The sequence below is a fragment of the Saccopteryx leptura genome, chromosome 3 (assembly GCF_036850995.1).
Source record: "Saccopteryx leptura isolate mSacLep1 chromosome 3, mSacLep1_pri_phased_curated, whole genome shotgun sequence".
NCBI classification, from domain to species: Eukaryota; Metazoa; Chordata; class Mammalia; order Chiroptera; family Emballonuridae; genus Saccopteryx; species Saccopteryx leptura.
In genome coordinates, this window is record NC_089505.1 from 148,435,589 (window position 1) to 148,460,826 (window position 25,238).

General features: G+C 34.5%; 1 protein-coding gene across 1 annotated transcript in view; it reads right to left on the reverse strand.

Moving 5' to 3' along the window:
- Positions 1-25,238, reverse strand: part of LRRIQ3 (leucine rich repeats and IQ motif containing 3) — a 177,232-nt gene that overhangs the window by 63,379 nt on the left and 88,615 nt on the right. Inside the window, exon 5 of the mRNA XM_066372202.1 lies at positions 19,780-19,900. Within this exon, the coding sequence (XP_066228299.1) occupies positions 19,780-19,900 (121 nt within the window). The remainder of the gene's footprint in view (positions 1-19,779; positions 19,901-25,238) is intronic.

Genomic DNA, 25,238 nt, shown 5'->3' on the forward strand with positions numbered 1-25,238 from the left:
TCAAATAGCTTCATCCAATACAACCATATTCCCATGCATATGATTTAATTATTACATAAAAATATATTTATAAAAATATATATATATTTATAGTCCTCAGAAGGCATGGTTAAATAGAAAAGGCACTGGACTCTGTATGAGGAAACGGAGCCTGGAAGTAGCACCAGCTCTGACACTTTTGGATTATGTGACCTTGAATAAATTATCTTAGCTTTTAAAATTCACTTTCCTCATCTGTAAAAAAAAAAAAAAAAGAATAAATTAAATTAAATGTTACAAAGTGGCACTAATTAGCCCATGGGTGGCTAACACTTTAAATTTTCATAGTCTATTTCTTGTGGCTACACAATGCCTATACTTAAGAAGGAAGTCAGTAAGGGCTCTGCATGATTTATGATATTGTTTTCCAAGGGTTTAGACATCCTTTGCCTGGAAGAGGATAGATGTCCTAAAATTCGCTTCTCTTCTTTTTACTTTTTCTTCCTCCCACATATTTAATGTGAAATCTGGGGATACAACTCAATTTAATTTAAAATATTAACAAAGATATCAGGTTAAATACATTAAATAGTTTAAACAGGACGACATCTGTATGGCCTGTAGTCACTGCCGTTGTGGCCATGCACTTGCAGGTTCCCATTGGATTCTGGCAGACAGTAAAGAAACAGTAGAACCAAAAACTGGTGGCCCATTCCTTTATTCAAGTTTTGTACCAGCTGATGAGAAACACACACAGGGAAAAACACTTCCCTTTTACTCATTCAGAGCTCACAAAGCTACTGACACATTATCCAGTTCCACAACCAGGACAATTTTCTCTGGTTTCTCCTACAATCAAAGGCCTCACCAGTCCCAAAGCCCCTCACTTCTGGTTTCTTATCTGCTAACATGGCTTCTTACTCTGCAAAACTTGCTTCTCTCTCTTTCCCTGCCATTTTGGCCTCTTCTCTCTTTCTCACAAACTCTGTAAAAATGGCTACTCTTCTCTCCTTTTAAAACTTTTCTGGAGAGAATACCTCTCCTCCAGCAACATTAGCATAACAATGGCCCTTGCCAAGCAGGAAGGTAATTAATAATTTCACAGATCACATACCTGGTGCTGCCCAGCACCATTTTTTAACACTAAAAGTGAGCAAACTAAAAAAATACAAATTTTACAAACTCATTTGCTCAACAATATTAGTCAGAGAAATGATGGTTTTGAGAGGTCCTTGGTCTCTTCCCTTGAAATTACAATAATTTGAATAGCTATAACTCAATAAAGGAACCCTAACTCTGCATACAAGCACATCTGTGATAGCCACACATTAAAACAACAAAAAAGGAGCCAAGAATGCAACCTTGCAGCTGAGTGCTCACTGTAGCATGAGTGGGTGGTCAGTACAGAGAAGGTAGAAATCAAAGTGAGCCTGGGTTTCTTTCTTCTGGGAGGAGGGGAGAGAATCACTGGGTACTCTCACAGGAATAAAAATGGGAGTAGCAGCTTAGTTGAGTTTGGGGAGTTGGGTAGGGGACACAGCTCTCAGACAAGATTGGGTTCCTGCAGTGGGCCAGCAGTGGACATTCTAGAAAGAGAAAATAAAAGACACAAAGCCTTGCAGTTCCCATCCTCCAGAACTCAGCCCCTTCACAGTTGGTGTTAGGAAGCAGAATACATTAGCTGCATAACTAAAAATTGACACTACAGAAACACTGTTTCCCATGAGCAAATAGGGTGCTCTGTGTCTAGGTCCCAGTAGAGGCTGAGGGGATACCACATGGAGGCCCAGTACACCTTTGCCAATAAGAAAAGCAAATAATTATGAGAAAATATGAGAAAATTATTTGCTTTTCTTATAGGGTTTCCTCAACCCAACCCACCCCCAGCATCACAGTGGGTGTCTGCATAGAAATTTCACAGAGCTAAAAACCTGTGATTCAGTGCCATCTCTTGGAAAATAATAGAAAGAGCCTCTTGTACAAATGCCTAGAAAGAGGGGGAGTCATCAAACACAATGGATAACCATGGGAGCTACACAGTTTAGAAAGAAAATTTAAAAATCTATAAAAAGCAAACTTAAACACATGGAAATAGGGGATATAAATGACAGAAAATTCAAGGTTGAAGTTTTGGAAATACTCAACAAGATGAGAGAAAACAGACAGGCAAATTAATGAATTTAGAATACAAATTAATGAACAAAATGAATACTTTAATAAAGATGAAAATTTTAAAAAAGAAACAAATAGAAATTCTGAAGACGAAGAACTCAATAAAAAAAGATAAAAAATTAACTGGTACACATAGGAAATAGAGCTGATCATATGATGAAAAGAATTTAGTGATATCAACAATAAAAATCCAGAAATGTTGCAGAGGAAAGAAGAGAAAGACTTCAACAACAACAAAAAAATGAAATTGCTCTACAAGAACTACCGGACTCTTTCAAAAAGAGTAATATAAGAATAATAGGCATACTTAAAGAAAAAGAGAGGGAGAAGGGAAATAAAGCATAAGCAAAAGGATAGTTAACCTCTGAAACCTATGGAGAGAGCAAACAGAACACTCAGTTACGTCAATCCAAAGAGGCCTCCTCCAAGGTACATAGTAAAATTGTCAAAAATTACTTACAAAAAAGAATTCTCATGGCATCCCAGGAAAAGAAGAAAGTAACATATAAAGGAAAGCCTATTTGGTTATCAATGGAGTTCTCCACAGAAACTCTACATTTCTGAAGAGAGTGGAGACAAATATTCAAATTACTGAAAGAGAGAAATTACCAGCCAGAAATAAAATATCCAGCAAAAATTATCCTTTGAGTGTGTGTAAATATATTTTTTTCTGTATTTTTATGAAATGAGAAGCAGGGAGGCAGAGAGACAGACTCCCACATGCATGCCCAACCTGGATCCACCTGGCATGCCAAACAGAGGGTGATGCTCCGCCTATCTGGGGCATTGCTCCATTGCAACCAGAGCCATTCTAGCACCTGAGGTGGAGGCTACAGAACCATCCACAGCACCCAAGCCCACTTTGCTCCAGTGGAGCCTTGGCTGCAGGAGGGGAAGAGAGAGACAGAGAGAAAGAAGTAGGGAGAGGGTGGGGAAGCAAATGGGTGCTTTTCCTTTGTGCCCTGCCCAGAAATAAAACCTGGGACTTCCGCACTCTGGGCCAATGCTTTACCGCTGAGCCAACTGGCCAGGGTCTATCTTTTAAGTATTAAGAAACAATAATTTCCAGACATACAGAAGCTAAGAGAATTTATCACCAAAAACCTCCGTGGCAGGAAATACTCAATGGGGTTATTTCACCTGATTCAAAGAACAAAATGTCACAAAATTACAAGGAAGATCTCTGTCAAACTTACAGTATAGTCAGAGACAATTTATGTTAATAAAATCATAAAATAAGAGGGGGAAAAGGTCTGAAGTAGCAAAGGATGATGGGGAGCAGATGAAGTCAACAGAAAAAGGGTTACTGTACAGATAAACTTTCTCTTTCAGTAATCAATGGTCACCACACACACACAAACTGAGACAGAGCTTAAAAAAAGAGGAAACAGAAGAAATAAGTATGGAATATCACAAGAAACCAACCAACCAACCAAACAAACAAAAAAACCAGACAGAAACAAAAAGAAAAAAAACCAATGGAGGCACAGAGCTACTAGAAAATAAAATGTCTATAGGAAATCCTCATTCTTCAATAATCGCCCTAAATGTAAAGAACTGAATTCACCAATAAAAGAGCACAGGATATCAGATTGGATCAAAAAAGGAAAACCAAAGATATGCTGCCTTTAGGAGACAAATCTAAGCTGGAAGACAAAATTAGAATCAAGGAAAAGGATAGAAAATGTTTCTTCAAGAAAATACCATCAACAGAAAGGTAGGTGTGGCCATATCTATAACTGACAAAACAAATATCAAGATAACAAAAGTCATAAGAGACCAAATTGGACAATTTATAATGATAAAGATGGACATTTTATGATAAAGAGGACAATACCTGAAGAAGACATCATGATTCTTAATATATATGCAACCAACCAAGGAATACCAAACTATATAAAGCAATTACTAACAGAACTAAAGGGAGAAACAGATAAAAACACAGTTATATTTATGGATCTTAATGTTCCATTGGTAATTCTGGATAGATCATCCAAACAGAACATCAGTAAAGAAATATTGGCTTTAAATGACACATTAGATCAAATGTACATAATTGACATATACAGAGTTTTTTATCCCAGAACGTCAGATTATACATTCTTCTTTAATGTACATGGAGCATTCTCAATAGTGTACCATTTGTTGGGTTGCAAAACTAGCCTCAACAAATTCAACAAGATTAAAATTATATCAAGTATATTCTCTGACCACAACACTTTGAAATTATAAATCAATTGCAAAAAGGATGTAAAAAAACCAAAAAATGTGAAAATTAAATAATATAATACTAAAAATGGGTAGAAGAAGAAATAAAAAGAGAAATCAAAAGAGAGACAAATGAGAATGACAATATGACATATAAATATTTCTGGGATGCAGCAAAAGCAGTCGTAAGAGGAAATCTTACATTTTTACAGGCCTATCACAAGAAACAAGAAAAAATCCCAAGTGAATAACCTAATATTACATCCTAAAGCACTAGAAAAAGAAGAACAGAGGCAACCCAAAGTCACCAGAAGAAAAAAAAAAAACAATAAAAATTAAAGCAGAGTTGGGTAAAATAGAGAAAAAAAGACTATACAAAAACATAATACAACAAAGAGCTGGCTTTTTGAAAAGATGAATAAAATTTACACACCCCTGGCTAGGGTCACTAAGAAAAAAAAGAGAAATGACTCATGAAAAAGAGGATGAAAGAGTAGAGGTTATCACAGACATAACAGATATATAAAGGATCATGCCAGAATACTATGAAAGGCTAAATGCCAAAAAATCAATAACCTAGAATAAATGAATAAGTTTCTAGATCTATATAACCTTCCTAGAATAAAGCATGAAGAACTGGAAAACCTAAATAGACTGGTAAACAATGAGGAAATTAAAACAACTATCAAAACCTCCCAAAAAATTAAAGTTCACCACCAGATGGCTATACTAGTGAATTCTATCAAACATTTAAAGAAGATTGGTACCTATTCTTCTCAAACTCTTTTTAAAAATCAAATAAGAGGAAATACTTCCTAACAATTTTTATGAGACCTACATAATCCTGATACTAAAACCCGGCAAGAGCCCTGGCCGGTTGGCTCAGCGGTAGAGCATTGGCCTGGCGTGCAGGAGTTCCGGGTTCGATTCCTGGTCAGGGCACACAGGAGAAGCACCCATCTGCTTCTCCCCCCCTTCCCCTCTTCTTCCTCTCTGTCTCTCTCTTCCCCTCCCGCAGCCAAGGCTCCATTGGAGCAAAGATGGGCCGGGCGCTGGGGATGGCTCTGTGGCCTCTGCCTCAGGCGCTAGAATGGCTCTGGATGCAACAGAGCGATGCCCCATAGGGGCAGAACATCGCCCCCTGGGGGGCATGCCGGGTGGATCCCGGTCGGGCGCATGTGGGAGTCTGTCTGACTGCCTCCCTGTTTCCAGCTTCGGAAAAATGAAAAAAATAAATAAATAAATAAAAAATAAATAAAACCCGGCAAGGACTACAACAAAAAATAAAACTACAGGTCAATATCTCTGAGAAATACAGATGCAAAAATCCTTAAAAGAACGCTAACAAATAGAATACAACAACATTAAAAAATAATACATCACAATTAAATGGAGCTTATTTCAGGAGCACAAGGATGTTTCAACACGTACAAATGGATCAATGTAATACATCACATTAACAAAACAAAAAACAAAAATTACATGATCCTAGTAATAGTTGCAGAAAAGGAATTCAGTAAAATATGCATCAATTTATAGTTAAACACTCAATAAAATAGGTATGGAAGAAAAGTATCTCAACAAAATAAAGGCCATATATAACAAACCATCAGCTAATGTCATACTAAATTATAAAAAAAATAAAATATTTTTTCTAAATTTAGGAACAAGAATGCCCATTCTCACCACTCTTATTCAATACAGTTCTGAATGTCCTAGCCAGAATCAGTCAAGAAAATAAATAAGTAAATAAATAAATAAATAAATGTCAGTCAAATTGGAAAGATCTAAAAGTGCCACTTTTCAGATGACATGATTTTATATATAGAAAACCCCAAAGGCACCACCAAAAACTACTAGAAAAAATTAAAAAAACAAAATAAATTTACAAAATACAAAATTCATATACACAAAGCTGCTGCTTTCCTATATGCTAACAATGAAACTTCAGTAAAAGAAATTTTAAAATTCTTTTTACAATTGCTGCTAAAAGAACAAAGTACCTAGGAATAAATTTAACAAAGGGTGTGAGGAGCCTAAATACTGAAAACTACAAAGCATTATTAAAAGAGATTGAAAAAGACACAATGAACTGGAAAGATATTTCACGTTTGTTGATTGGAACAATTAACATAGTTAAAATGATCTATTATCCAAAGGGATATTCAAATTTAATGCAATCCCTATCAAAATCCCAATGCCATATTTTAAAGAATTAGAACAACAAAAAAATTAGTCAGGTTTGCATGGAACTACAAAAGACTTAAAAGAGCAATCCTCAGGGGATGAGGGGGGGAAGCTAACAATATCACACTACCTGACTTCAAGTTATACTTCAGAGATGCGATAATCAAGAGAACAAAAGAACAGACACCCAGACCATTGGAACAAAATTAAGAGTCCAGAAATGAAACACATATATATGGGCAAATAATCTTTGACAAAGGAGCCAAAGTCACCGATGGAGAAAAGGAAATTCTTCAATAAATGGTGCTGGGAAAATTGGAAAGCCTCATGCAAAAGAATGAAATTAAACTCCAGTTTGTTGCCATGAAAAAAGATCTCAAACAATAAATTACTTAGAAGAAATCATACCTACAAAACTTATGGACCTGGGTCATAAAGAATATTTTACAAATTTGACCACAAGTTAAGGAAAGTAAAGAAAAACAAATGAATAGAACTATATCAAACTAAAAAGCTTCTACACAGTAAAAAAACACCAACAAAACAAAACGGCAAACAACTAAATAGAAAATGATATTTGCAAACAATAGCTCCAATGAGGGATTAATATCCAAAATATATAAGGAAATACAACTCAACATCCAACAAACAATCCAATTAAAAATGGGCAAAGGAGGCCCTGGCCCAGTGGCTCAGCAGTAGGGCATCAGCCCAGCATGTGGAAGTCCCTGGTTCAATTCCCAGACAGAGCACACAGGAGTAGCACCCATTTGCTTCTTCACCCATTCCCCTCTTTTTTCTCTCTATTTCTCTCTTCCTCTTCCACAGCCAAAGCTCCACTGAAGCAATATTGGCCCAGGTGCTAAGGATGGCTCCATGGCCTCCACCTCAGGTGCTAGAATGGCTGTGATTGCAATGGAGCAATATCCTAGTGGGCTCGCTAGATGGATCCAGGTTGGGCCCATGCAGGAGTCTGTCTCTCTGTCTCCCTGCTTCTCACTTCAGAAAACTACAAAACAACAACAAAAATGGGCAAAGGACTTGAACAGAATCCTCTCCTAAGAGACATCTAAATGGCCAATGATACATGAAAACATGTTCAACTGCAATATCTATTAGCGCAATGCAAATCAAAACCACAGTGATGAGAAACAATCATTGCACAACTAAGTGGAGCAACTAGTTAATGCTTTACTTTTTCTCTTCCTTCCTCTCTCTCTCAAAAACAAGCACACAAACAAAAAAACTCTACAATGAGATATCGCCTCATACATATTAGATTGGTTATGATCAACAAGAAAGATAATAACAAGTGTTGGAGAGGTTGTGGAGAAAAGGGAACCTTTATTCACTGCTAGTCATAATGTGGATTGGTACAGCCACTATGGAAAACAGTTTGGTAGTTCCTCAAAAATAATTAGAAATAAAGTTACTACAGAACCCAGAAATCCGTCTACTGGGTAGCTACCTGAAAAATTTGAAAGCATTTATTTGAACTATTTATTGTGAAGTCATATGTTCATTGCAGCATTATTCACAGTGGCCAAAACATGAGGACAACCAAAGTGTTCATCAATAGAGGTCTGAATAAAGAAGACGTGGCACATATATACAATGGAATAATACTCAGCCATAAGAAAAGATGAAATACTGCCATTTGCAACAACATGGATGGACCTTGAGAATATTATGCTAACCAAAATAAGTCAGACAGAAAAAGCTAAAAACCCTATGATTTCATTCATATGAGGAATATAAAATTAAGACTTATAGACATAGACAATAGCATGATAGTATGGTGATTATAAGATGGAAAGGGTGGGTGGGTGGGTGAGTACTGGGGGTTAGGTGGGGCCTAATGTATGGTGACGGAATATGGGTTTACTTTGGGAGATGGGCACACTATGCAATATACAGATTATATGTCATAGAAATGTATATTTGAAACCTATATGATCCTATTATTCAATATTACATTGATAAATTTAACAAAAAAGAGTTTAAACATGTTTTATCCCTCAATACCATGATCAAAAACAAAATAAATATGCAAAACTAATGAGGAAAAAGGCAAAATAGAGCAGTTACTCCAGAAACATTTGCAAGGTAGAAAGCTAATAGATGAAAGGTAACTGACAAAAAGCTGAAATTTGTTTTAATGCAAGGAAGCAAAAAAAAAAAAAAAAGGGGGGGGGTGATACACAATGTAGAACACTGAGATGGGAATTAATTATTATTATTTTTTATTTTATTTATTTATTTTGGTGGCAGAGAGAGTCAGAGAGAGGGACAGACAGGGACAGACAGGAAGGGAGAGAGACGAGCAACATCAATTCTTCGTTGCAGTTCCCTAGTTGTTCATTGATAGTTTTTTTATTCATTATTGAGAAGGGGGAGAGAGAGAGAGAGAGAGAGAGAGAGAGAGAGAGAGAGAGAAGGGGGGAGGAGCAGGAAGCATCAACTCCCATATGTGCCTTGACCAAGCAAGCCCAGGGTTTTGAACCAGCAACCTCGGCGTTTCCAGGTTGACGCTTTAGCCACTGCACCACCACTGGTCAGGCCTGAGATGGGAATTAAAAGCATAGTTTAAAGAACTGTTTGAAAGGCATAATTTGATCAACCAATTCTTGGCTACCACACATAACCAGGTGACTTCCTAAACTCCTATGCCCTGATAAGGATTCACTCTCTGGAGAAGGTAAACCAAAAAGATTCTTGATTCAGGAACATCAGGTACAATTAAGGATAGAAAATGAGGTACCTGACTGAAAACTGGGAGATAAAATAAAAATGCTATGCCAAGTTTTGCTGAGAATAATGCAGTTACTCATATACCACAGAAAAAAATATTGAAAGAGTCTTCTTAAGAAACCCCAAATCATAGGTCCTTGAGTAAAGAATCTGGACTCCACTTGATTATTCTATTTAAAACTACAAATCAATAACACCCAACCATGTATATAATCCATTTTCAAGTAGCATTTTAGAACATTATTCATAATTATAAGTGAAAAACAAAGATTAGCAGCATTATTCAGAGAAGCTGTAAGAATAAATAAACTAGGAGGGAATAGAATTCAGCATGCAGAAGAACTACTAACAAAAACAAATCTGTATGGTATTAATATTCTCAGTAATGTAGAGAAGATATTGCATCTGTGAATCAAGAACATCTGTAAGTATTTTAGAAATTGATTATGTGATTAAAAAAACATACAAGCAGAAGATAAAATTAAGTAAAATCCTAAAAAAAAGATAACAAATATAAAAGAAGATGAAAACATAAGTAATAAAACATAGAAAAATTAGAAGATCAGTCTAGGAGGTCCATCTGAACAATTGGAGTTCTAGAAAGATGATAAAATATCCAAATTGAAAAATCTACTTGAGGGGTTCAACAGGATACCTGAAGAAAAAGAATAGTAATCAGCAAAATTAAAGGCTGGTTATTTGAAATAATAGAGTCTGAGGAGTAAAGAGAAGGAGGAAAAGCAAACAGAGACAAAGGAACTTACAGCAAATGGGTCAATGCATGTATTATAGGAGTGCCAGAAAAAGAGAAAAAGGAGTAGAGAGATTATTTAAAGAAATAATGATCTTCCCAAATTTGAGAAACACATGCATTTACAAATCAACAGAGTTCTACAAACTCTAAGTAGGATAAACAAAATGAGATCTACATTGAGAAACATTATAAAGGAACTGTCAAAACAAACACAAACAAAATAAAAACAATAACAAAAACAAAGAATCTTGAAAGCCTAAACTGACTTATTATATAGAAGTGATTTTCCAATAAGACAGTCAACAAATTTATCAGCAGACACTGCAGACTAAAAGGCAGTAGGATGATATGTTTAAAGAGCTGAAATTTTATATACTGTCAACTGAGAATTCTATATTTAGTAAAACTGTCTGTGGTAGTTAATTTTATGTGGCAATTTGCTTAAACCATGATACACTATTTTAGATGTCTCTGTAAAAATATATTTTAGATGAGATTAACACTTAAATAAGTAGATCTTGAGTAAGGAGACAAATAACAACATTATATAATAAAAGAAAATTTATCAAAAAATTATAATAATTATAAACATAAATGCACCAAAAATCATAGGTTCAAAATACAGTATACAAACATTTACAGAACTGAAGGCAGAAACAAAACACCCCTACAATAATAGTAGGAGAGTTCAATGCTCACTTTTAATATAGGATAGAACAACCAGAGAGAACATTCATAAGTAAATGTAGGACTTAAACAACACTGTAGGGCAATTGGACCAAACAGCCATACACACAAAACAGTCTACCAACAATAGGAGGTTAGACATTTTTCTCAAGTGCACAAGGATACCTATTCAGGACATACAGTACATTTATAAAACAAATCTTAATATATTTAAAAATACTGAAATTATACTAAGTATTTTTTCCCATCACAAGAGACTAAAACAGTACCATAATGAAAACTAAAAAGTTTACAAATATGTGGAAATTAAATGGCACTATTTAACAGTAAATGTTTCAAAGAAGTATTCACAGTGAAAATTATAAAATATCTGAGACAAATAGAAATTAAAACACAATATCCTAAAACTATGAAATACAGAAAAAATCACTGTTAAGCAAGTGTATGGCTATGTATGATTACATTAAAAAATAAGGTCTCTTAATAACTTACCTAACACCAAAAGCAAACTCTACTCAAAGCTAGAAGGAAAAAAATGATATAATAAATATTAGAAAAGCAATATAGAGAATAGAGTTATAAAAACAATATGGGAAATCAATAAGAAAAAGATTTGGGTCTTCAAAAAGATAAGCAAGATCAATAAACTTACCTAGAAGATCAGGAAAAAGAGAGAGGATGGTTGCACAACAATGTGAATGTACTTATGTACAGTTAAATACTGTTAAAATGGTAAGTTTTCTGTTGTACATATTTTATCATAAAAATAATAAAGAGAAATACCTAGACTGAGTAATATTTTCAGATTGAAAAGCCACAATAAATTAAGAGAAAAGATAATCCATCTTAGCTATAAAACAAGTGTCTATGAAACAAATAACAGAGAAATTGCAGAACAGCTGTTATAAAGAGAAAATCCTAAAAGTTTCCTGTCAGAGTGGAAAAACAATAAACAGACATTCATATACAACAAACTAAGAACTAAATGGCAGTTTACATTTTAAAGGTTACACTGGAAGCTAGAAGAAAAAGTAATTTAAAAAATTCTGAAAGAGGTTCTACACAGTCAAATCATCAACCACATATAAGTGTAACATAAAGACCTATTTAGGTTTTTCAGGTTTTAAAAGAATTTCTCCCAAGTATAATTTCTCAATAAACTAATGAAGAAGACACTGCATTAAAATAATAAAATAAATCAAGAAACAATAATATATAGACTCCTGGAAACTAGATTCCCAACAAAGCACAGAGACAAATAAATTCTTGCGACCACAGGTGAAAAACAGTAGCTGTTAAGATCAGGTTTAGAGAGAGATGATATTAGAGTAATAGTAGTGTTACAGACACTCCTGACCTCTCCCCTTGAAATGTCAAAAAGTTGAACAACTACAATGCAGTGAAGAAACATCACCTAGGCTCTCAAGCATGCCTGAAAGATCTGTTCACTGAATAGACTAAAGGTGGGATGGAATGAAAAGAGGGAAGAAGATAAAATGCAATCAAGGTTGGCTCCAGACAGGAGACAAACCTGGAGTGACTGGGTTTTTTTTTTTTTTCTCTGCCAGACTATGGGGAAGAAGGAACTTGGACTGTCTGGGTTTTGTCTGCTGGGAAATTGAGAAGAATGCCTGGAGTGTCCTGGCCTCCTTCTGCCCAGAGTAGTGAAGAGATTGAGCAGCAGAGGGAGAGATACAAAATTAAAATGGTAGCAGAACAAGGGGTCATACCCAGTGTTCCCATGGTCTGCTCGCAGCCTACACACAGTGCAGAGACAGAGAAAACCAAAGTATGGGTCCTGCCTCCCAGATCCAACCTCCCTCATCTCACTGTACAAAGAGTGGCAGAGACAGACCCACAGCTAACTCTACAGACCCACTTTCTCCCCAGAAGAACAGAGGTGCTCCACATCTGATGCCCTGGTCTGTTGAGATGTGGGGAAGAGCATCCACAACCATTGATAATGCCATAAATCCTTAAAGCCTTCACAACACCACCCACCCACCAATGTGACTGCAGCTCTACCTATATCATTGTGACAGTAACATCTGAGCAGAGGACAGCCCAAAAATTTCACAGAGCTAAAACTTGTAATACAGTGACATATACTTGAAAAAAGAGTAACCTCTCAAAATGAAAATTTATTTTTCCTTTTTTTCTTATTTACCTTTTCTTCTTTTATTTCTTTTGAAATAAATTTTCTTTAATTTTCATATATTTTATTCTAATATTTGTATGAGTGTTTTTTTGTTTTTAGTTTTTTGGCAGCTTTTTTATCTTTGTTTTCTGTGGATTTTCTTTTTTACTTGTCATTATTTTTTAAATTTTTATATTTTTATTGTATTTTTCTCTTTTTTATTCTGAAGTTGGAAAAGGGGAGGCAGTCAGACAGACTTCTGCAAGCACCCAACCAGGATCCACCTGGCATGCCCACCAGGGGGCGATGCTCTGCCCATCTGAGGCATCGCTCTGTTGCAACCAGAGCCATTCTAGCGCCTGAGGCAGAGGCCACAGAGCCATCCTTAGCGCCTGGGCCAACTTTGCTCCAATGGAGCCTTGGCTGTGGGAGGGGAAGAGAGAGAAGAGAGGAAGGAGAGGGGGAGGGGAGGAGAAGCAGATGGGCACTTCTCCTGTGTGCCCTGGCCGGGAATTGAACCTGGGACTTCTGCATGCCAGGCCAACGCTCTACCACTGAGCCAACCGGCCAGGGCTTTATTGTATTTATTCATTTTTAGTTTTCAATTTTTAGGGTTTTTTTTTTTGTTAGAGTTCTTAACAATACCACTTTCAAATGACATCAAGGAAGAAGAAATAGACTACCCTAGCTACATAAGACAGAGACGTAGTTCAGAAAAAAAATAAAAAAAATTTTAGAAAAAAATCTCAATCACATGAAAACCTTGGATTTAAACAATAGAGAATTCAAAATTGAAATTATGAAAATACTCAACAATATGCAAGAAAACACCAATAGACAACTTAATGAGATTAAAACTTTAAAAACAGAGATAAATTAAAACTGAAGCTGCAAGTTTAGCTAATAGAACAAGCCAGATAGAGGAAAGAATTAGTGACATCAAAAACAGGCAACTAGAGATTCTAGAGAGAAAAGAGGAGAGATATTCATGAATTAAAAAAAAATTAGAGAGCTCTATAAGAAATATCTGACTCTGTCAGAAAAAAAGCAATATAAGAATAATGGGTATATCAGAAAAAAAGGGAGAGAGAAAGGAATAGAGAGCCTATTTAAACAAACGAGAATGTGAGCCTCAAATCCAAGAAGCAAATAGAATGTCAAGTTACCTCAACCCAAACAGACCAACTCCAAGACACATTATAATAAAATTGTCAAAAATCAATGATAAAAATAGAATCCTCAAGGCAGCTAGTGAAAAGAACATAACATATAAAGGAAGGCCCATTAGGTTATCTCCAGGCTTATCTGCAGAAACTCTGCAAGCCAAAAGATAATGGACCCAAACATTTAAAGTACTGAAAGAGAGGAACTACTAGCCACGAATAATATATCCATCAAAGTTATCCTTCAGATTTTAAGGAGAAATAAAAACTTTTGCAGACATACTGAAGCAGAGTGAATTTATCACCAGGAAACTCTCACTGCAGGAAATACTAAAGGGGGTTATTTGACCACATAAAAAGAACAAAACAAATAAAAACTGCAAGTAAAATCTTCAACAAAGTTACAATGACCTGACCTGTGGTGGCGCAGTGGATAAAGCGTCAACCTAGAAACACTGAGGTTGCCGGTTCAAAACCCTGGGCTTGCCTGGTCAAGGTACATATGGGAGTTGATGCTTCCTGCTCCTCCCCCCCTTCTCTCTTTCTTCCCTCTCTATAATAAATAAATAAAATCTTAAAAAAAAACAAGAGTAATTTGTGACAACAACATAAAATGGAAGAGTATAAGGACCTTCAGTAGCAAAGGAGGATGGAGTGCAGAAGAACTCATAAGACAAAGGACTCTTGTACACAAAACAACTTTTCCCTTATTAACCTAATAGTGACCAACCACAGAAAAGCTCCTACTAAAACACAGAGCTTTAAAACAAACAAACAAAAAATCAGAGAAAATAAGTATGGAATACTAATAAACAAAAACAAGTGACTGAAACACAAAAGAGAAGAACCAAATGAGACACAGAGCTACCAGAAAACCAAACATGAAATAGCTATAGAAAACCCTCTAGTGTCAATAATTACCCTAAATGTAAATGGATTGAACTCACTCATAAAGAGGCACAGAGTAGCAGATTGAATCAAAAATTAAAATCCTTCAAGACACATATCTAAGCTGCAAGAACAAAAGTAGACTCAAAGTGAAATGCTGAAAAATGATTCTCCAAGCAAATAATATCCAAAGAAAAGCAAGTGTAGTTATATTCATATCTGAAAACACTGACTTCAAGACAATAAAGGTAACCAGAGACAAAGATGAACATTTCATAATGATAAAGGGGACATTGTATCAAGAAGACAATAGTTTTTAACAGAGGCGGATTTCATGGTGGGTATACCAGGCACATGTCCTGGTCCTCAAATTCTGAAGAGCCCCACAAAACTCCAACTTTACATGTTTTTCTAATGTAAGGGGCCTAATATTTTCTTCTGTGCCCAGGGCCTCAACTGACCTTAATCCACCTCTGGCTCTTAATATATATGCACCAAAACAGGGAGTACCAAAATATATAAGACATATACTATCCAATCTAAAAATAGAAACAAACAAAACACAACATACTTTGAGATTTCAACACATCACTGATGGTTTTAGATGGATTATCCAAACAGAAAATCAATAAAGAAATAGAAGCCTTTAATGACACACTAGACATTTACAAAACATTACATCCCAAAACATTAGATAATACATTCTCCAATGTGCATGAAACAATATCAAGGATAGACCATATGTTGGGCCACAAAATTAACATCAACAAATTCAGGAAGATTAAAATTATACCGATCATATTTTCTGACCATATGGCTTTGAAATTAGCTATAAACAAGAAGTAAAGAAACCCACAGTGAAATTGCAGTAAACAGGAAGTAAAGAAACCCATTAAAATGTGAAAATTAAACAACAATCTTCTAAAAAAATGGCTAGGCCAAAGAAGAAATAAAAGCAGAGATCAATAGATATATACAGACAAATGAAAATAACAATACTATAATACTGGGATGCAGTGAAAGCAGTAATAAGCGGAAAGTTTATATCATTACAGGCTTATATCAAAAAATAAGAGAGACCCCAAGTAAATAACCTAAACTCACATCTGAAAGAACTAGAAAAAGAAAAACAAAGGCAACTTAAAGTCAGTAGAAGAAAGAAAATAGTAAAAATTAGAGCAGAACTAAATGAAATAGAGAACAACAAAAAATAAAAAGTTAATACAACAAAGAGCTGCTTTTTGAAAAAATCAACAAAGTTGACAAACCTCTGGCTAGACTCACTAAGGAAAAAAGAGAAAGGACTCACTTAAACAAAATCCAAAATGAAAGAGGAGATATAACCACACACATCACAGATATACAAAGGATCATAGTAGAATACTATCAAAAGATCATAGTAGAATACTATAAAAGATTATATGCCTCCAAATTTAACAACCTAGTAAAAATGGATAAATTCCTAGAACTATACAATGTTCCTAAACTGAATCATGAAGAAGTGGAAAATCTAAATAGACTGATAAGCAAGAAGGAAATAGAAACAACTATCAAAAACCTTCCCAAAAATAAAGTCCAGGAACAGATGGCTACACTAGTGAATTCTATAAAATATTCGAAGAAGATTTGGTATCTATCCTCCTCAAAGTCTTTCAAAAAATAGAAGCAATTCTCCCTAAAACATTTTATAAGGCCAGGGCTGGCTTTACCTTAGCAGTTCCTTCAAGTCAGGTTCACTTGTTAACACATTTTATAAGGCCAGAATAGCCCTCATACCAAAACCTGGCAAGGGTAACACACACACACACACACACACACACACACACACACACACACACACACACACCAATATCTCTAATGAATACAGATGTAAAAATCCTAAACAAAATACTAGCAAATTGAATACAAAAACACATGAAAATAATAGTACATCATAATCAAGTGGGATTTATTCCAGAAGCACAAAGATGGTTCAACATATGTAAATTGATTAATATAATACACTTCATCAACAAAAGAAAGGAAAAAATCTTATGATCCTATCAATAGATGCAGAAAAGGTATTTGATAAAATACAACATCCCTTTACATTCAAAACATTCAATAAAATTGGAAAAGAAGGAAAGTATAATATAATAAAGGCTGTATATGACAAACCATCAGCTAATATACTAAATAATAAAAAACTAAATGTTTTTCTTTAAAATTAGAAACAAGAGAAGGCTGCCCATTCTCTCCACTCTTAGTCTATATAGTTCTAGAAGTTTTAGCTAGAGCAAGCAGGCAAGAGAAATAAATAAAAGGCAACCATAAAAGTGAAAAAAAGTAAAGGTATCACTTTTTGTAGATGACATGATTCTGTATATAGAACACACCAGACTCCACCATAAACAAACAAACAAAAAACAAAAATAAAAAAACTATTATAAACAATAAACCAATTCATTAAAATTACAAGATACAAAATCAATATAAAAAGTCTGTCACTTTTCTATACACCAACAATAAAACTTTAGAAAATGAACTGAAAAGAAACCGATTCCTTTTACAATTACAATAAAAATACCTAGAAATGAACCCAACAATGGAGCTGAATGACCTATATACTGAAAATTTCAAAGCATTATTGAACAAAAATAAAAAACAACAACAAAATAACAAAATAGAAAAATATTTCATGTTCATGGATTGGAAGAATCAACATAATTAAAATTTCCATTTTACCCAAAGCAATACACAGATTTAATGCAGTCCCCATCAAAATTCCAATGCCAATTTTTCAAGAAATAGAAGAAAAATCACCAGTTTTGTATAGAACTATAAACCCCCCCAAATAGTTAAAGTAATCTTGATGAAAAAGAATGAAGCCAGAAGTATTACAATACTTGACTTCAAATTATATACAAAGCCATGTTAATCAAAATAGCATGGTGTTGGCAGAAAAACAGATATACAGACCAATGAAACAGATTCAAAAGCCCAGAAATAAAACCACATGTATATGAGCCAATCATCTTTGACAAAGAAGCCAATAACATGCAATGGGGAAAAGAAACCCTCTTCAATAAATAGTTCCGGCAAAAATTGAAAAAACACATGCAAAATATTGAAACTTGACTACAGTTTGTCCCCCTGCATAAATATTAATTCAAAATGGATCAAAGTCCTAAAAATCTGAAACAATAAATTACTTAAAAGAAAACAGGTACCAAACTCATGGATCTTGGCCTTAGAGAACAATTTATGAATTTGACCCCAAAGACAGTGGAAGTAAAGGCAAAAATGAATGAGACTATACCAGACTAAAAAGCTTCTGCACAGCAAATGAAACTGATAACAAAACAAATAGGCAGCCAGCTAAATGGAAAATGGTATTTGCAAACAACAGCTCTGATAAGGGGTTAACATCCAAAATATATAAAGAACTCACAAAGCTCAGCAAGAAACAAGCAAACAACCCAATTTAAAAAATGGGCAAAGGACCTGAACAGATACTTCTCCCAAGAAGACACACAAATGATCAAAAGATATATAAAAAGATGCTCATCTTCACTAGCTTTTTGAGAAATTAAAATCAAAACTACAATGAGATATCACTGCACACCTGTTAGATTGGCTATTATGAACAAGACAGGTAATATGTGTTGGAGAGGCTGTGGAGAAAAAGGAACCCTCATGCACTGCTGATGGGAATTCAAATTAGCACAACCATTAAGAAAGAAAGTATGTTGCTTTCTCAAAAAATTAAGAATAGAACTACCATATGACCCAGCAATCCCTCTACTGTGTATCTAACCAAAAAACTCAAAAACATTAGTACATAAAGACACATGCATCCACATGTTCATTACAGTATTATTTCCAGTTACCAAGAAATAAAAACAACCAAAGTGTTCCTTGATAGAGGATTGGATAAACAAGATGTGGTACATATATACAGTGGAATACTACTCAGCCATAGGAAATGATGACATATTGGCATTTATGACAATATGGATGGAATTTGAGAACATTATACTGAGTGAAATAAGTAAATCATGAAAAGCTAAGAACTATACAATTTCACACATAGGTTGGATATAAACTTGAGATTCATGGAAATAGATAAATGTGAAGTGGGTACCAGGGGAAGGGGGATGTGGGGAAGGCGATGTGTGGGAGGGGTGTGGGGCAGGGTGTAAAGAGGGACAAATATAAGATGAGAGAAAATGATGTGACTTTGGCTGATGGGTATACAACATAGTCAACAGTTCAAATGTTATAGAAATGTTTACCTGAAACCTATGTACTCTTATTGATCAATGTCACCCTGTTAAGTTTAATTTTTAAGTAAAATTTTAATAAAAGGGATCCACTTTAGACTGTAAGCAGTCCTGAAGGAATCAGCAAAATGAAAGTTTCAAGTAGAAATATTTTGGAAAATAATATGTATAATGAGCTTGGGGAAAGTAGTGGTTTAAATGATATGAGATTTTTTAAGCAACTTAAAACTATAATATAAGGAAACAAAAATATTTTTAATATATTGCACGGCTCTGCGTTAGTAGGGTATACATCGTCATAAAAACTAAAACATTAAATATAATTTAATGCCCAAACAGTGATAATAAAATTCTTTTGAATGATTGAGAAGCAAATATGCAAGCATGTGTATTAGAAAGAATTTACAACTGTCTGAATGTATATATTTATAGTGTTAAATGAGATATCGATATTTTATCTAGAATGTTCAACATATATCTCATAGAGTCTTATATTTATCATTCACAATTAACATGCCCAATTTCTAAAGAATTTAATTACTCAATCAAAATCTATTTATCAAATATAATTTAAAAATTCATATAACTAACCTTTTTGAATGACATGTCTTGATTTTTTGCCAATATCTTTTGTTTCTGATTCATATAAAAGAGAGGAAATATGTTTTCTCTGTTTACTAGACTTTTCTAAATCATCAGGAGAAAGTATATTCTGTGGAAACAAAATAAAAGCAATGACACCAATGATAATCTCATACATATTTCTACTTCTCAAAGAATTCTAACATGTGTTATACGGCATCATTATCATTGATTTTCATTTTAAAACAAACAAAAAAATAAACCTGTGGGTCAAGCCAAAGTTAGAAAAGATGTAAAGAGCTCCGCTGTATGTGGTTATGATACACTGTTTATCTATTAAGAGTTAATTATATATTTTGGACAATGCTCTAAGAGACATTAAGCAAAAGGGAGACCTTTCAGGAGGATACCCCTATTAAAGGAACAAGGAGGGAAGAGAACTAAGGAAAAACAGAGAAGTGGTAAGTGTTTAATCTTGCCTAGAAAGCCTAAAGGAAGATTCAGAGTAAGGAAGGAAAGGCAAAATCATTTCACAGAACACTAAAAGTTAATAATATAGGATAAAAGAGATATGGGACTAGAATTATAAAGTATCTTAAAAGTACAAATAGATCAGATATGCGTGGAAGTAATAACAAATAAAATATTGCATGAAACTTCATAGAGATTGAGACTATGCTCAGATGTGAACTGGACAATGTCTGAAAAGTGGTTGGAAATGTTTTAATTTAAACCTGAGTTATCTATTTTCTCTTCATGGTCTATCAAGGAGTGATTCAGAGGATCTACTAGATTATTGGGAACTCAGACTCTTTCAAAAATTTATTTTCTTTATCTTAGTGCATCTACATGGCTTTATACTTAATGTTGACTCATGGGTCAAGGTAGCTACTAGAGCTCCAAACACAATGTGTGTATCTCAGTAAGCAATATGGAGGAAATGGTAAAATGATAAAAGAAAGGCCATGTTTCTTAAGACTATCCCAAGGGTCCTTCCAATAATTTTGATTTATATCTCATTGGCCACCCATAGCTACAAAGGAGAGGATAAAAGATATAGCTTTTTTACTAGGTACTTTGCTGCCTAAAATAAAACTGGGGATCTCACACACACAAAAAAAGAATAAGACAGATACTGGTAGGCAATCAATAACAGTCTGCCACAGAAATGAAAAAGAATCTAGGAAGAGGGTATATATTTGTATTCTGGAAAATCATCCAGGATATATTTTCCTTGACAAGAATTGGTCTTAATTCTGACGACTTAATATATATCTTCAGATACATCTCCTTTCTGAGGTGTTTGTTTTTGTATACTTTTTATGGAATACTTGTGTAGTGCTTATCATTTGTTGTTTTAAAACTTCATACACATATTTATGTAACACTCATAACAACCATGAAATATACTCTTTCATATTGGAAATGTCACAAACATCTTATACTCAAGACAATTGAAGTCATATTTTTCCTCAGAACCCATTAATACTTACTTTTAGTTTTGGTGACTAGCACTATCTTCATCCATTGGGATAAAGTTCACATAAACACTCTAATATTTGAGAATTAATAAAATTTTGAAATAGAAAACTCATCATCATATTTTCCCTACCTTGACTTGTCCACTTGTATAAACATACTTTATTCTACAATTTAGCAGAGACACTGGATATGTGTCTTGGTCCCTTGTATTTACAATTTTCTGCCCAAATCCCTATATCATAATAGAGATATATTTAATTAAATGTCCTTGAGATTCTTTCTGTCTTTTAAATTTTGTGTGTGATGTTATTTATTTATTGAAAAAGATTTGTTTCTATGCAGTGATTCAATGTGTAAGAAGTTTTGAATGTTCATAATAGGTACAAACTGGTTCTGGAATAAATCTTAGTTTTGTTCTTCACTAAAAATTTGTTACTAATCAGTTATTATACAACACAATTTCTTTTCAGTATATACATGAAAAAAGTATACTTTTTGCTAGTAGAACACATTAGTATGTGCCTTCCAGCTCATAAATTCTTTTTATAGTTAGAAATTTTTCTTATGCCTGCCAAGAATAGTTTTATTATGATAATATACAATATGAACAAATTATCAAAATATGACTTTAAATAATGTTGCTTCTACTTTCATCTGGGTTCAATTCTGCTTAAAAAAAAGTATGACAAAAATCTAGACAACTATTTTGCAACCAAATTTGTAACAATCAATTCCAAATGCTTTCAACTAAAATTGCTCAATTCTCTTCAAATTGCATCAACTCTTCAAGTTCTATCATCATTCTTGTATCTTCTTAATTCTAAAGATTTTCCTTTATTTTAGTAATCTCTCTCTCTCCTTCCTAACAATGTAATTTACCATATATTAAAAATCATCTCAAATTCTATTTCAACCATAGAATGGGTTTTCTTTTTCTTCTAGAGCTTACACTTATGTTTACTGGAGAAAATAATAAAAATTGAATATAAGGGTATGTTCAAGATAGTACTTATTTATTTAACTTCCCCTGATAAAAAAATAAAGATTAAAAGTACCTGTCTGTTGCCCGACCAGGTGATGGCACAGTGGATAGAGCATTGGACTGGGATGCAGAGGACCCAGGTTCAAAACCAGAAGTCACCGGCTTGAGCGCGGGCTCATCTGGTTAGAGCACAGCTCACCAGCTTGAGACCATGGTTTCTGGCTTGAGCAAAGGGTGCCTTGGTTTGTTGTAGCCCCTGGTCAAGGCACATATGAGAAAGCAATCAATGAACTAAGGTATTGCTATGAAGAATTGATGCTTCTCATCTCTCTGCCTTCCTGTCTGTGTGCCTTTTTCTGTCCCCCTCTCTCTCTGTCTCTGTCACAAAAAAAGTGTCTATAAAATATGAGTATCCACTTTTTATCATAAATATTGTTAATTTATAGGATCACAAAATCTAAAAGTCCCCAATTAAAGAAATATTCCTTTCAGAAATAGATTCTCATTAGTTTTCTCACTTATCCTTCATATATCCAAGTGTCCAGTGTCATCATTTAAATAATTTTCCCTTCCATAGCTTTTATAAAGGAAGAATTCATAACAAAGGGTGTGTGTGTTCCAGGGAAACAAATTTATAGAAAACCGATTAGAGAATCTAAAGCCCTGAATGAACTAAGGCTTACACAAGCTGCCAAGGTACAGAAAAATGAGCTTTTGTGTTATGTGTACTGCAAGAACAAAAGGAAGAATGTTCCTACTTACTGATTGGTCTTTGAAATCACAAAGAAAAAAACACCAGAAGCCGAGGAATAATCATCTAAGTATCTTGTTTTCAAAGACAGAAGTATATTGTTAACTAAAGTACTGTAAAAAACCTGGTGGCCCTGGCCAGTTTGATCAGTCAGTCAGAGGGTCGTTCCAAAATGACGTTTGTGGGTTCAATCCCCAGTCAGGGCACACCAGGGAAGCAACCAATGAATGCATAACTAAGTAGAACAACAAATGGATGCTTCCTTCCCCCTCTCCTCTCCCTTGCTTTCTCTGTCTCTCTAAAAAAATCAATCAAGAAATAAAAAAATAAAGCCCTGGCTGGACAGCTTAGTTGGTTGCAGCATCTTCCCAAAGTGCAGAGGTTGCTGATTCAATCCCTGACCAGGGCACATACAGAAACAACTTGATGTTCTGTCTCTCTGTCTCTCTCTTCTTGCCTCTCTCACAAAACAAAATGAAACAAAACAAACAAACAAAAATCATTGGTGATCAAAGATATGAGAAAATATTTTAAGTATGTTTGGTAGCAGCTAGAAAAGGAAGAATAAGCAAGGGAGCAGTATAAGTTGAGGAAAACTAATAATTCATTTTTAACAGGGTAAAATTAATTCAGGAACAGATACCCTTGATATAAGAAACCTGCATTCAGCAGTATTTGATATGTGTTTTTACTATTTATGAAAAGAAAATACAATTAGGTGGAGATTAAAGATGTTGAGTCATCACATTGAAAGGGTGAGGAGGGGGAAAGAAGGCCAAATATATGGTGACAAAAGATGGCTTGACTTTGGGTGATGGGCACACAATGCATTATACAGATTATGTATCATAGAGATGCACACCTGAAACTTTTTTGATCCTATAAACCAACATCACCCCATTAATTTAATAATAAAAAAGAGTACAGGTTAATAAAATAATGACAACATGAAGGGAGACTTCCAAAATCATGATATGTGAACCTGTTCTTAAGCTTATTCTGATCAATATTTATATGAATGATTTGAATAAAAATATAAAGAAAATGCTTAGCAAATTTTCATATGAGATAGTAAACTAAAAAAAAAAAAGATCAATTGACACTAGACAGAAATTTAAAATATTATCAATAGACTGGAGCAATGGGTCAAATTAAACAGGTCAACTTTCACAGGAATAAATACTGCAGTTAGAGAAAATTCATTTAATCACTGCAATACATAATATAACTTAAAAACCTGAGTAATAAGAAAATAAATTTCTATATTTTAGTTAAGAGTAAATTAATTAAAAGTTTATTATGTGATCAGCTTATACTATGCTATATTAAGCATTTTCTCTACAATGTGGGAAATGATTGTATTATCATATTCATTTCTGATCATAGCTGAAACACTATGTCAAATAAGAGCAACACATGTTCAGATGATTACTGATAGCCTGGAACATAAAAAGAAAGCAGCATACCTATAGAATTATTTTTAAAGTGAGCCTTATATAAATAATCCATGACTAAATTCAGAATAGAAAAGATGTAATAAAAAGAGATCCAGGCTCCTCACCTCCTTCAACTTCCATCTTCCTTATCTTATAAAATAATAGCTTTCTCTTGTTCAAAACATTAAAAATACAGAATTTGTACTCTATTTTATTCTTCTTCTGAAATCCTTTATCTAAACTATCAGCAAATGGCAATTCCCCTCTTAAATATATCCAAATCTGTTCACTTCTCTCCATTTTTACTTTCTTCTAGTATAAGCTATAATCATTTCTTCCTACCATAAATAGCCTCCTGTTGGTCTCAGTCTTCACCTTGGCTCTTACAAGACAGTTGCGTTTTTTTTCTTTTCTTTTAATTTTTCCTAAGTGAGAAGGTGGGAGGCAGAGAGACAGACACCCATATACACCCCTACCGGGATCCACTCAGCAAGACCCCGTTGGGGTGATGCTCTACCCATATTGGGCCACTGCTTTGTTGCTCAGCAACTGAGCCATTCCAGTGCCTGAAGTGAGGCCATGGAGCCATCCTCAGCACCTGGGGCCAATGTGCCCCAACTAAACCATAGCTGCAGGAAGAGAAGAGAGAGAGAGCTGGAAGAGAGGGAGAGGTAGAGAAGCAGATAGTCACTTCTCCTGTGTGCCCTGACCAGAAATCAAACCCAGGACATCCACACGCCAGGTCAACACTCTACCACTGAGTCAAGCAGCCAGGGAGAAGATATTTGTTTTTCAGAAGGTAAAGCTGATCATGTTT